General features: G+C 52.6%; 1 protein-coding gene across 1 annotated transcript in view; it reads right to left on the bottom strand.

Moving 5' to 3' along the window:
- Positions 1-11387, bottom strand: part of LOC143030335 (uncharacterized) — a 202710-nt gene extending 191323 nt beyond the window's left edge. Inside the window, exon 1 of the mRNA XM_076193488.1 lies at positions 2949-11387. Within this exon, the coding sequence (XP_076049603.1) occupies positions 2949-10821 (7873 nt within the window). The 5' untranslated portion in view covers positions 10822-11387. The remainder of the gene's footprint in view (positions 1-2948) is intronic.
- Positions 11388-12500: the final 1113 nt, after the last annotated feature.

Raw genomic sequence — 12500 nt, 5'->3', positions numbered from 1 at the left:
CCCCCCCCCACCCCCCCCCCCATTCCTCCACACGCAGTCACCACATCATCCATAGACCCCCATTCTCCCCCCACCTCTGTCTTCCGCCCTCTCCCTTCCTTCCACACCAGACCTTCCCCTCTTCCCCACAGCCGCCTGCACCCAATCCATCCACCTCATCCTAGGACGTCCCCACATGTGCACTCCCTCCACATCTGCCTTCCATACCTCTTTTACTAGTCTTTCTTCACTCATTCTTTCCATGTGTCCAAAACCATCCTAATATTCTTTCATCAACCCTATCTCCCAACTCCCTCTCCACCCCTGTTCTCCTCCTCACCTCCTCATTTCTCACTCTATCTAGCCTAGCAACCCCCACCATACTTCTCAGACACCTCATCTCAAACACATTCAAACTCCTTCTCTCTTCTTCTCTTATGTTCCACGTTTCTGCCCCATACAGTGCTGTTGGCACAATCACTCCTTCATACAGTCTCCTCTTCGCATCCATTCCCAAATGTCTATTTCTCATTACACTCTTTAAAACCACCAAGGCATTTACTCGCTTCTCTCAATCTACATTCTACCTCCACCTTCACTCCACCTTTTCCTGCTACACTTGCACCCAAGTATCTAAAACTATCCACTTCCTCCAGTCGCTCTCCCTTAATGTTCACTTCCAGTCTACTGCCACTTTCACCCCTTGTACATCTCATCACCTTACTTTTACCCACATTTATCTTTAGCTTTCTTCTATCACATACTCTCCCAAACTCTGCCACCAGCTTCCTCAATCCCTCCTCTGACCCTGCCACAAGCGCAGTGTCGTCCGCAAACAACAGCTGGCTCACCTCCCACTTTTCTCCATTTTCTTTAACCATCTCCAATCCCTGACTCACTACCCTAGCATTCACCTCTCGCACCACCCCATCCATGTATAAATTGAACAGCCAGGGCGACATAACGCATCCTTGACGAAGTCCCACCTTTACTTCAAACCACTCACTCTCTCCATTTCCAATCCTAACACATGCTCTACTACTCACATAAAAACTCTTGACAGCTCCCAAAAGCTTTCCTCCTATCCCATAAATCTGCATAACCTCCCACAGTGCCTTTCTGTCTACCCTATCATAAGCCTTTTCCAGATCCATAAAAGCCCAAAAAAACATCCTTCCCCTTTCCTATAGCTTTCTCACATATCTGTCTTACCACAAAGATCTGATCTACACAACCTCTACCCGTCCTAAATCCACACTGTTCCTCACCAATTACTCCTTCTGTTCCTCTCCTAATCCTCTCAATTAAGATTCTCCCATAAGCCTTCCCTACTACACTCAACAGGCTAATCCCTCTGAAATTACTACATTCACACTTGTCCCCTTTTCCCTTGTAAAGAGGAACTATACAGGCACTACTCCAGTCCTCCGGTACTCTCTACCCTCTCTCCAGCAAACATTAAATAATTCACCAATTATTAATAAAGATAATAATGATAATAATGATAATAATAATAATGATAATAATAATAATAATAATAATAATAATAATAATAATAATAATAATAATAATAATAATAATAATAATAATAATAATAATAATAATAATAATAATAATATTAATAAAGTTCTCCAACATCTCGAGAGACCTTCTGGAGACCTCTTTACGAGGAGAAAAGAGAGCTGGAGATCGGGCTAGAGAGCTGCGTGTGAGAGTCCACTAAAGAGAGAGTGAGAGGGGCCTTGACGAAGAGAGAAAGAGAGCAAAAACAAGACCCACCGGCTACTGCTCTATAAAGAGGAGGAGGAGGAGGGGGAGGGGGAGGAGGAGGAGGAGGGGGAGGGAGGAGAGGTAGGAGGAGGAGGAGGAGGGGAGAAGAGTGAGGAAGAGGAGGAAGAAGAGGCGGGAGAAGAGGAGAAAGAAGAGGAGGAAGAAGAGGAGGAGGGAATAGGAGGAGGAGAAGGGAAAAGGAGGGAGAAGAAGAGTAGTGAATAGGAGGAGGAAGAGGGAAGAGGAGGAGAAGGGAGAAGGAGGAGGAAGGAAGAGGAGGAAGAGGAGAAGGAGGAAAAGTAGGAGGAGGGGAGAAGAGGAGGAAGGAGAAGGAGGACGAGGAAGAGGAGGAAGGAGAAGGAGGACGAGGAAGAGGAGGAGGAAGAGGAGGAAGAAAAAGAGGCGTACTTTTGATATTTTATTGTTAATTAATCAACAGGAAATCCCTGAAAAAGAGAGAGAGAGAGAGAGAGAGAGAGAGAGAGAGAGAGAGAGAGAGAGAGAGAGAGAGAGAGAGAGAGAGAGAGAGAGAGAGAGAGAGAGAGAGAGAGAGAGGGAACCCAATATCCAGACCAACTAATACATAACAGAAACTTCCAAGACAGAGCAATACAGTCTTTATGAAGAGTCACCATAAGGACTAAAGTCGTAAAACAACAATGACAACACCAGAAACAAAGAAAAATCGACCCTATTCCAAGACATCATAAGGATCAAAATGGAATAACTACAACAATACCGTTAGTAGCAAAGAAAAATCAACCTTATTCCGCGACATCATAAGGACCAAAGTCGAATAATAACAAAAGCATCACCAGGAACAAAAAAATAAATAAATAAATAAATAAATAAATAAATAAAATTAAAAAAATCGCCCATATTCCAAGACATCATAAGGATCAAAATCGAATATTAACAATACTATCAGAAGCAAAGAAAAATCAACCTTATTCCCGGACATCATAAGGATCAAAATCGAATAACAACAACAACACCATCAGAAGCAAAGAAAACTCGCCCTTATTCCAAGACGTCATAAGGACCAAAGTCGAATAACAACAAAAGCACCATCAGAAGCAAAGAAAACTCGCCCTTATTCCAAGATATCATAAGGATCAAAATCGAATAACAACAACAACACCATCAGAAGCAAAGAAAACTCGCCCTTATTCCAAGACATCATAAGCTCGAAACCTTACCTTGTGTGTGTGAGGTGTTCCTTATTTCTTCTTGTGTCAACAGAGAACCATAATGGCACTCCTCTTCGCCATGGGAGTGCGACCGCGCTAGAGCCACATCCCTGGGAGCGGTGGCTCCTCCGGGGCCCTCCGGCTCCCTCTGGGGCATCGTCATCCTCCTCGGCGGTCCCATGGGGATAAACTCGAACTCACTCTCCGCGTCAGACCAAGAGTACACAGACTCAGTGCCATCGGCTCCCCCTCGATGTTGCTGCTGGTGCTGGCTCTCCGTCGTCGTCGACGTCAGGGCGCTGCCGAAACTGGAGGAGGAGCAGGAAGACGGGGTTCTCCGGACGCTGGGGACGCCAAGGAAGTGTCTGTGCGGACTCGGGTCCAAAGCTCTTCCCGGAGATCGCGAAGACTTCGAGTCTTTGGTCCTTCCTCGGGACAAGTTCCTCCCTCCACGCTGAGGCTCCTGGGGCTCCTGCTGGGGGTGCCGGTGGCCCCAGGCGAGGTCCCTGTCGACTTCTTCGGGATGTGCAGAGTCTAGAGAAACGCTGTGTTCCTTGCTTCCGTGACTCCGAAGTCTTCGGGTGACAAGTCTCCCGAACTTGTGTTTCGCGTTCTTGAAGCGATTTAGCGAAGTGGACAGACTCTCCCGTAGCTCCTTCGACTTATCCGTCGAACTGAAACTGAACCTCCTCTTCAGCTTCTTCAGGTTCCTCTGCCGCTTCGTCAGGTGCTCCTCGGCGTCCTGGCCCCCCTCCTCCTCGACTTTGGCCCTCCTCTCCCTCGACTTCGGCTCGAAGAGGTCAAGGTTGAGGTTGTCCAAATCGGTGTCCTGCTCCGTCTCGGAAAACGGTTCGAAGTCGACGTCGCTGAGGAGGTCCTCGTCTGAGAAGTTCTCCACGGCCACCTGCTCCTCCAGCTGCCCCCGGCGACGAGGGTCCTCCTTGGCCTCGCCGAACCCAGAGCTCTTCGTCTTCGGGATGACCCCTTCCTCCTCCTCGACGTTCGAGAGGCAGATCAGGGCGTCCAGACTTCGGGAAATGGGTTTCCCGCGTTCGTTGCGCCTTTCGCTGTGAGGAGAACACGCCGTAGCGGCTGCTCCTGCCGTAGGCGGTGAAGAAGAAGAAGGAGGAGGAGGAGGAAGAGGCATTGGGTTGTCCTCCAGAAGGACGTCGTTGTTGATCGTCGTCAAGTCCGGGAGGGACATCGAACTCGAACCGCTGGTCAACTCCATGAAGGAGGTCGAGGCTTCGTGGATCTGGTACTCGGCCTCCGCCTCCACACCCTCGTCCTCATCCTCCTCTTCTTCGTCCTCCTCCAGGAGCTTAGCCTCTCCCTCGGGCTCCTGAAGCATCCTCACCTCATCAGGCTCCACAACGATAACCGATATGTTGTGGCTGGGTTGAACGTCGTCCTCGTTGGTCGTCCTCGACGATCTCCGCTCACACAAACTCCCGACCGATCCTCGAGGTCGTCCTTCAGAACCCTCGAGGTCGTCCTCGAACTCGAGGGCGACCACCACACCGTCATCACTCGGGACTTGAACCCGAGAGGAGCAGGTGACGAAGGTGATGTCCCCTCCGTCGTCATCGTCATCGTCGTCATCGTCGTCCTCGTCGTCGTCGTCGTCGTCGAGGACCGTTCTGTTGACGTCAACCGGGTTTTCCTCGACGCTCGGGTTGATGGACTCGGCACTGTCGCAGTTCGCGAGGACGGATGCCACGTCGTCCTCGGGATGGCGTCGACAGGCCATGTAGGGGGACAACGTCGACGGGGAGCGTCTTCCTCCCATCTCGGCCTGGGCGGTCACCCTCAACTGATTGGGCCGGTTCATCTCGGCCGCTATCTCGCCCTCGAGGTTCTCGAAGTCCCGGATGAGTTTCATCCTAAACTCGAACTCGTCCTCGGTGATGATACACTTGGGGAGCTCCTTGATCTCACCCTTGACCTCGTCCTCATCCTTCTTCCCCTCGTCGGTACTTGGACCACGAGTCTCGTGGTCAAAGACCTCCTCCTTCGAGTTCTTCGTCTCCGAAGAGGTGGTCCTCGAGTCTTTGCGAGACCTCAAGGAGGAGAAAGGTTTGATATCCGAGACCGTCGTCTTTGTGGCGTCCTTCTTCTCCTTCGAGGAGGAGGTGTTCGAGGAGGAGGTCTTGGAGGGGGAGCTCTTGAGGTCTTGGGTCTGTCCGACGCTGGCGTAGGTCTTCCGCTGCAGAGGGAGCGACGAGGGACATTTGAGTTCGACAGAAACTTTGCGAGACTTCGGCGACGACTTCGTCAGTTCTTCGCCGCCACCAGACCACTTCGTAGGACTTCGAAGACCGTCAGACTTCACCGAGCTGACGGTGCCAACGTCCTCCTCCAAGGTTCGACTCCTGACACTCTCCAGAACCTGAGGTTCCTTCCTACTGACGCCGTCGTCGGAGCTCCTGCTGGGGGTCTGGCCCTCCTCCAGCATGTTGATGAGGAACTCGGCAGCCCCTCGACCGATATTGACGTCAAGACTCCTCGGCTCCACTGACGAAGTCCCCTTCAGGTCGTCTTCTCCCTGACGAAGGACCTGGTGACTGACTGGCCACACGGGAGGAGGAAGCGTCAGGCGCTGTCCGTCTAAGGTCGTACTCATGCACGGGGACGTCGAGGGGGAGGTTTTGCGACCCCCCTCCTCCTCCTCCCGCTCCTCTTCGAAACTCCTGAAGATGCAGATCTCCTCCTCCGTCAGGATGTTCGTCTCTTCCCGAATATGGGACAAGTAGGACACCCCCGAGTTGATCGAGGCCTTCCGGATCTCGGCCTCCGAGGACATGGACGAGATCCCAGAGCTCGAGGTCGAGATCTTCCGTCCGTCGAACTTGGACCTCGCTCCTGAAGAAGGGTGAACCTCGATCAGGTCCGAGGACGGGGTATCGGCCACGACGTGCCCCTTGAGGCTGCCCTTGCGTCCGGGGAACCAGTCCCAGTTGTCTGATACCCCCGAGGACGAAGAGACGCCCGAGGACGTCGAGATCTTCCTCGTACTCGTGTCCGACAAGGTCGAGATACCTGACGAAGTGGAGAGCTTCCGTATGCTGCATTCGGGGGACCCGTCGCTCCCGTCAGGGGACGCCTGCGACGAGCAGAGGGAGAGTTTGAGCTCGTCCTTGAGGTTCTTGAGGTCGTCCTTGAAGTTGTCCTCGAGGGTGACCCCCAAGGACGAGTCCTTCGCGATGGGTCGAGGAGCCGACGGGGCGGTATGCGCTGGAAGACTGTACAAAGAGCGAGACTGCGTTGTCTGCGATGACTGCGTCAGCGCCTTCTGCAGAAGCTCCTCCTTGTTAGGTCTTGAGGATTGTTTCAAGTGGACGGAATGATCATCACAGACGTTCTGGACATCACTACGAGGAGGTTCCTCCTCCTCCTCCTCCTCCTCCTCTTCCTCCTCCTCCTCCTCCTCCTCCTTCTTCTTCAGCGCCTCCGTCGGGAGAACGGAATATAGTTCCTTCTTGGCACAAACTGTTTGCATAGGAGGAGGAAGAGGAGGAGGAGGAGGAGGAAACGGAGGAGGAGGAGGAGGAGGAGGGGCAGGCGCCTCCACGCCATCCTCCTCCTCTCCCTCCTCCTCCTCCTCCTCGTCCTCCACACACCTCATACTTCGAGTTTCACACAACACTACTGACGAGGGAGACGACGGGGGTGACTTTCGGGTCTTGTCGGATGACCCGACCATCGCACGGCTATCTCGAGGATAACCTTCACTTCGAGGAGGACCTCCACTTCGAGGAGGACCTGCACTTCGAGTATCACCACCACTATCGCAACACCACTGTACATCCACCACCACCACCACCTCCTCCTCCACCTCCTTCTCCTTCTTCAGATCACGTTGGCGCTCTAAAGACTCTCTACCACTCCAATCGAGATAATGAGGGTCATCCTTCAACACCAATACCTCGTCCTCGGACCTCGAACAAGAACGAGAACGAGTCTGGGGAGGCGAGACTTCGAGGACGACTTGTCTCGGAGGACCAGCACTCTCGGGTTGCACTCCCGGTCCTCCTCCACGACCTCCTCCTCGACCTCCTTCTCGACCTCCTCCTCCACTACAACTGGAGCTCCTACTCGAGTCGCTACTGCTACTGTAGCTGTAGGCCGGAGGCCCTGGGAAGGTGATTATCGGCGATGAGGGTTTCCCGAAGTGGATGAGGTCGTCCTCGAACCAATCCACGTGGGTGCTCACTCTCTGCTGAGTATTAGGTGGCCCTTCACGGGCTACGCACCCTACACAGGACCCCCTGGCCACCTGGGTCACCCTTATCTGGGGGACAGGGTCGTCCTCGGAGTGGGACTCTCGAGGAACAGGATCGCTGATGGCACGCTTCCTGAAGGAGGAGGAGGAGGAGGAGTCGATGGTGTTCCTCTTCTCAAGGTGCTCGGAAGAGGAGGAAGGGGAGGAGGAGGAGGATCGTGGTATTCGGTGGACACCGCGCCGGTTTCTCGAACTCGTCGAAGAAGTCGTTATCGAACTCACGGAGACTCCGCCGCCGCTCGCTCCGGACAGAATGCGAGAGGCGATGACTGAAGCCAGGTTCTCCAGGTCGTAGTCGAAGGTCGCTTCAGCCAAGGGGTGGGCGGAGCCTATCGCCGGGGCCACGCCCCTCCCCTTCACCTCCTCCTCTTCCTCCTCCTCCTCCTTTCCCCTACAGACTCTTTCCTCTATATCCTCTTCGTCAGGCAGGTGGTGATGATGGTAATGATGATGGTGGTCCTTGGAAGGTGTGCTGGGGCTAAGGAGCGGCCCTAGGGATGTTTGTGCGCGTGCGCAGAACACACTACCTCCTCCCCCTCCTCCTCCTCCTCCACCACCTCCTCCGTACTCGCCACATTTACTCGATCTCGTCGAACTTTCATTTTCCCAAGAGTCCACTGCTGACCTCAAGAGCCTCATGTCATCTACCAGAAGCTCGTCGGCGCCCCTGAGCACCAGGTCCTCCTTCAGGAGGTCCCCCCCTGAAGGAGGATGGGAAGGGGACGAGGATCGCTGCTGCAGGAGCGGAGGAACCGTCCTCGTCGGGGACTGGCAGCAGGAGGACGTCGGAGAGGACTTTCGCCTCTGGAGACGCCACCGCCTCCTCCTTCGGCGCCACCGCCAGGAGTCGCTGTCGTCGGCGCCTCCCTCCCCAGCGGTGTCGCTTTCGCCCAAGCGGTCGCCGCTGTCCAACGGGTCAACGTAGTTTTCGGGTTCTTCAGCCCCGCGAGGAACCTGGGTAGTCGATATCGTCGCTGACTTCGTGGTGGTCCTCCTCCTCCTCCTGTCGGAGGGGACGGCGCCTGAGGGCGGGTCGAGGACGTAAGAGAGTCCGTCGTCGGACTCGAGGGCAGCACCACCCGCGCTGCCCTTACCTAATCCTAAAAAAGGCCCTGTAGGATCTGAAGCACAGGACGCGGTGTCGAAGAACCCTTCCTTCTCGAGTCCCGGATCGGGGACCTCGGTCGGGTCCTTGACGCCCCCCCTCCTGGAGGAGGACGACGGCGAAGGAGACGGGGTCACGTCCTCCTCGTTCTCAAGGATGACCCCCTTCGAGGGCGACCCGTCCTCCGTCTCGTCCTCGCAAACGTCGGAAAGTCGACCTCCGACTTCGTCAGCCTTCCCGCCTGCAGGTTCCTCGCGGCTGACGTCGGAGAGCGTGTCGCTCGTCGAGGACGCCCTCGAGGGGAAGTCGAAGGCGCCTTCGCCGCCCGTCGAGTCGAGGACGAGGAAGAACTCGTCGATGTCGGAGTCGTGTCCTGAAGGAGGCGACATGTTGTCCCAGTCCGCCACGAAGTTCCTGAGGACAAGCTGCGATTCCTGGTATTCCGCGGGGCACGCCGAAGAAGGACTCTCGAGGTCGTCCTTCTTCGGGTCCCGGAGGAACTCGCGGGGGTCCCGAGCCGACTCGGAGATGTTCTCGCAGGGGCGGTCCCGCCGTAGGTCCCCGGGATCCTGAGGAAACTCGGGGATTTTGAACTTGGAGTCAAGGCTGATGAAGAAGGTGGTAGGTTTCTTGTTGGACTGCAAAGTAGCCCTGACGAGCCTGGCGGAGGCCATGATCGTAGACGGAGTGTCTAAGGTCGCCCTGACTGAGGTCACGTCCCCAGGAACCGATCTCGGACTCAACTTCTCCACATATTCCCCTTCCTTGGAGGAGGCCTTCTCGATCTCACGGGGTACTTGGTGGACGACCACATCCTGTTCCTCTTCCTCCTCCTCCTCCTCCTCCTCCTCCACAGACTCAGGAATCGTGTCCGAACTCTCCTCCTCTCCTCTCGTGACTTCCTCCGTCTTCTCGCTCGTCTCATCATCCTTCGTCCCCTCCTCGTCCTCCTCCTCCTCCGTCAGTTTAGAAGACTCGCTTTCGGGGCTGCTGTCTATATTAATCCCGGACTTCTGGCTCTCGAAGAATGCTTTGAGTTCGCTAACGGGCCTCGGGCGGACGTCCTCGAGGGAATCGTTGTAGCAGCTACTCCGACGCCCTTCGGAAGAGGAACAGGGCGGAGACATCGGTGACATCGGCGACAGGGGCGAGACCGGGAGATCCTCGAGGGAGTCGGCGCTCAGGACACTCAGCTTCCGAAGTATGGCTTCTTCCGTTGTCGTGGAGGTTGAGGAATCTTCTCCCGGAGGAGGAGGTGGAGGAGGACCTCGATAGCCGCGATGGTGAGGATCGGGAGGAACCTGTTGAGGAGGAGAGTAGACCTCCATAGGAGGAGTGTCTCGGTCCAAGGGGGAGTAGTATACGGTTGGAGGGGGACCTCCTCCTCCTCCACCTTCGCTTCGAGGGGCATGTCCGTAGCTTTCGTAGTATCCTCCTCCGTATTGATACGTCGGGAGGGAATGTCTGAGGTGTTCCTCCTGTTGGTGTTGATCCCGAAGTGGTCTGTACTTATGCCCTTGATGCACTTTTCTTTGGTATTGGTCTTGAGACTGATGATGACGTAGTTGTTGCTGTTGTTGTATATGCTGTGACACAGTGGGTTGTTGTTGTTGTTGTTGGTGATGATGGTGGTGGGGTCTGTAGTGTTGTTGTTGTTGTTGTTGTTGTTGTTGTTGTTGGTTGTAGGAAGTGTGATGTCGATCTGAAGATCTGTTGTAGGGGTTGTAGTACACGGGCGGAGCCTGCTGTTGTTGCTGCTGTTGCTGTTGTTGCTGTGTGTAGTGATGCAGATGGGGTAGGTTCCGGTGATGACTTTGCAGGTGCGATTGATGGTGTTGTTGATAGTGTGGATGATACCCATACTCCGGCTCCGAGCCCAAATTCTCGAGAGAGTCATGCAGAGACCCCTCGTCCTCGCTAAGGCCTCGTTCGAGACTGAAATACCCGGCCTCGGCGGGGTGAGGATGATGGTACTGGTGCTGTTGTGGAGGAGGAGGTTGATAGGAGGGGTGATGATGGTGGTGGTGGTGATGATGATGACGCCCTACGCTTGAAGGAGGAGGTGCGTAGCCCTTGGAATGTCGGAGGACGAGCCTCCCCGGGAGACTTATGGTTTCGGGGGACATGGCTCCTCCTACGCCTTCTTCAGGAGGATGTGGCGACGGGGTCATGAGCAAGGCAGCGTGATGGCTCTCTAAGGAATCCACTCCTTCGTCTTCATCGTTGTAGGGCGACTCGTCACACGCAGAGGACTGCCTGATGTAAGGGTCAAGGTGCTGGAAAGACACCCCTGAGAGGGCTCTGTACACGCCCTTTTGTCCCTTTACTCTTATAGACCCTCTTTCGGCGCCTCCTACGAGAGCCCCGCTTCCGGTAACTGCCACACCACTTCCTCCCCCCACCACCATCACCGCTCGGGCGGACTGTCCGCCTCCAGTACCCCCTCTTTCTTGTGCATGTGTTTCCCAAGTCACGTAATCTTTCCTCCCGTCCATCTTGAATCAACACCGGTGTGACGTCATCAATGTAAACAAACAAGTCTCTAAGCGTCCGTTTCCATGGTAACGGAAGAGGACTGGCGTTCCGTGGGGGGATGGGAAGTAAAGTGGCGTTCCGTGGGGTGATGGGAAGTAAATTTTCTGGGGAAGGTGGGGGACGGTTTATTTGTATGGGGGGGAAAGGGGGTGGGTATTTTCAACCTCTTGAATACATTTTCATATATATAAACAGAACAAATCCCTCCCCATCTTTTTTTTTTTTTCAAAATTCTTAAAATTCGAAGAAGAAGCAGATTCTTGGTGGTGTCCAAACTTCACTGATGGTCATTAAGGTTGTTTATCTGATACAAACTCAATACAGATTTCGACCTTATGGATCTTCTTCAATTCCTCCTTTGCCATAAGGTTTATAATGCCGTCAACAAACACGTGAATCACAACTTTAGTGTCGTTCAACAACGTTATCATTAACAAGTCAACAATAACAATTAATAACAAAGAACGAAGACATCTCGGCCCCCTCTAGTCCTTGGCCCAGGCAATCTGTGGGCTTCTGGTCTTCTCCTTTTAACACCTGTAAGAAATGTCTGATCAATGTACATATCAACTAGGCAATGTGTAAATTTTGTATACAAGAAATGCGCGCGATGGGTATATACAGACAAGATACGCGTATGTATGTATGTATGTATGTATGTATGCGTGTATTTATGTATGTATACATGTACGTGTATGTGTATGTATGTATACATATTCTGTGTTCGTATATACATATGTAAGAATACAATATATATGTATATATCAAATGTATTATACAATTCACCAATTAATACAGTAGTCCTAATACATTCTTATCCTGGTTAATACATAAGCGATTTTATTCAGTGGGGGGAGGGGAGGTCTCAATCTGCCCTACATCAGCTCCCCCCATGGAAAAAAAGGTCACTATTTTCATTGACAATATTTTTCTTTTTCTTTTTCAAAAATGTTGTCCTTTTTTTCCTTTTTTATATTTTTCTATTTTTTGTCTGTTTTTCGATTTTATTTTTAGTATTTTTCTAGTAAATGTTTAGATTGTTTTTTTCTAATCTCCATGGTTTCTGCGTTTTCTATACACAAGAATAATTCAGTTTTCTATATTTCCGGTCATTTCCTTATTTGGGTTCCGTGGCGGTTTTCGAAAAAAAAAAAAAAAATATATATATATATATATATATATATATATATATTTCCCTAACCTCTAGCTATTCTAGAACAAACAATATTATATATATTTTGTCTTTTTTTTTTCTAATCCTAGGTCATTCTTGTCAGGACCTGCGCAGTAGAATGCGCATAGGACCAGACAAGCGGGTGACCCGCATGACGCAGCGGTAATGCGCATGCGCGCACAGACGGCCCATGACCCTATATGGTCATGGTAAACATCTGTTCTCAAGCGTACATGGACCGTATGACCGTCCATGGGGTTTCGAATGTAATACAACCTCTCTCTCTCTCTCTCTCTCTCTCTCTCTCTCTCTCTCTCTCTCTCTCTCACACACACACACACACACACACACACACACACACACACACACACACACTGCGCTGCGAGTCGTTACTCCAACTCTCGTGGACGGGGAGTTGGGTGTGTGTGTGCGTGTAAGGTCACAGCATTACCCATAGATTGGCCA

This window comes from Oratosquilla oratoria, chromosome 12 (genome assembly GCF_046742065.1).
Source record: "Oratosquilla oratoria isolate Oo_2021 chromosome 12, ASM4674206v1, whole genome shotgun sequence".
Classification (NCBI taxonomy): domain Eukaryota; kingdom Metazoa; phylum Arthropoda; class Malacostraca; order Stomatopoda; family Squillidae; genus Oratosquilla; species Oratosquilla oratoria.
The sequence above is the reverse complement of the archived record's forward strand: the minus strand, read 5'-3'. Positions and strand labels throughout refer to the sequence as shown.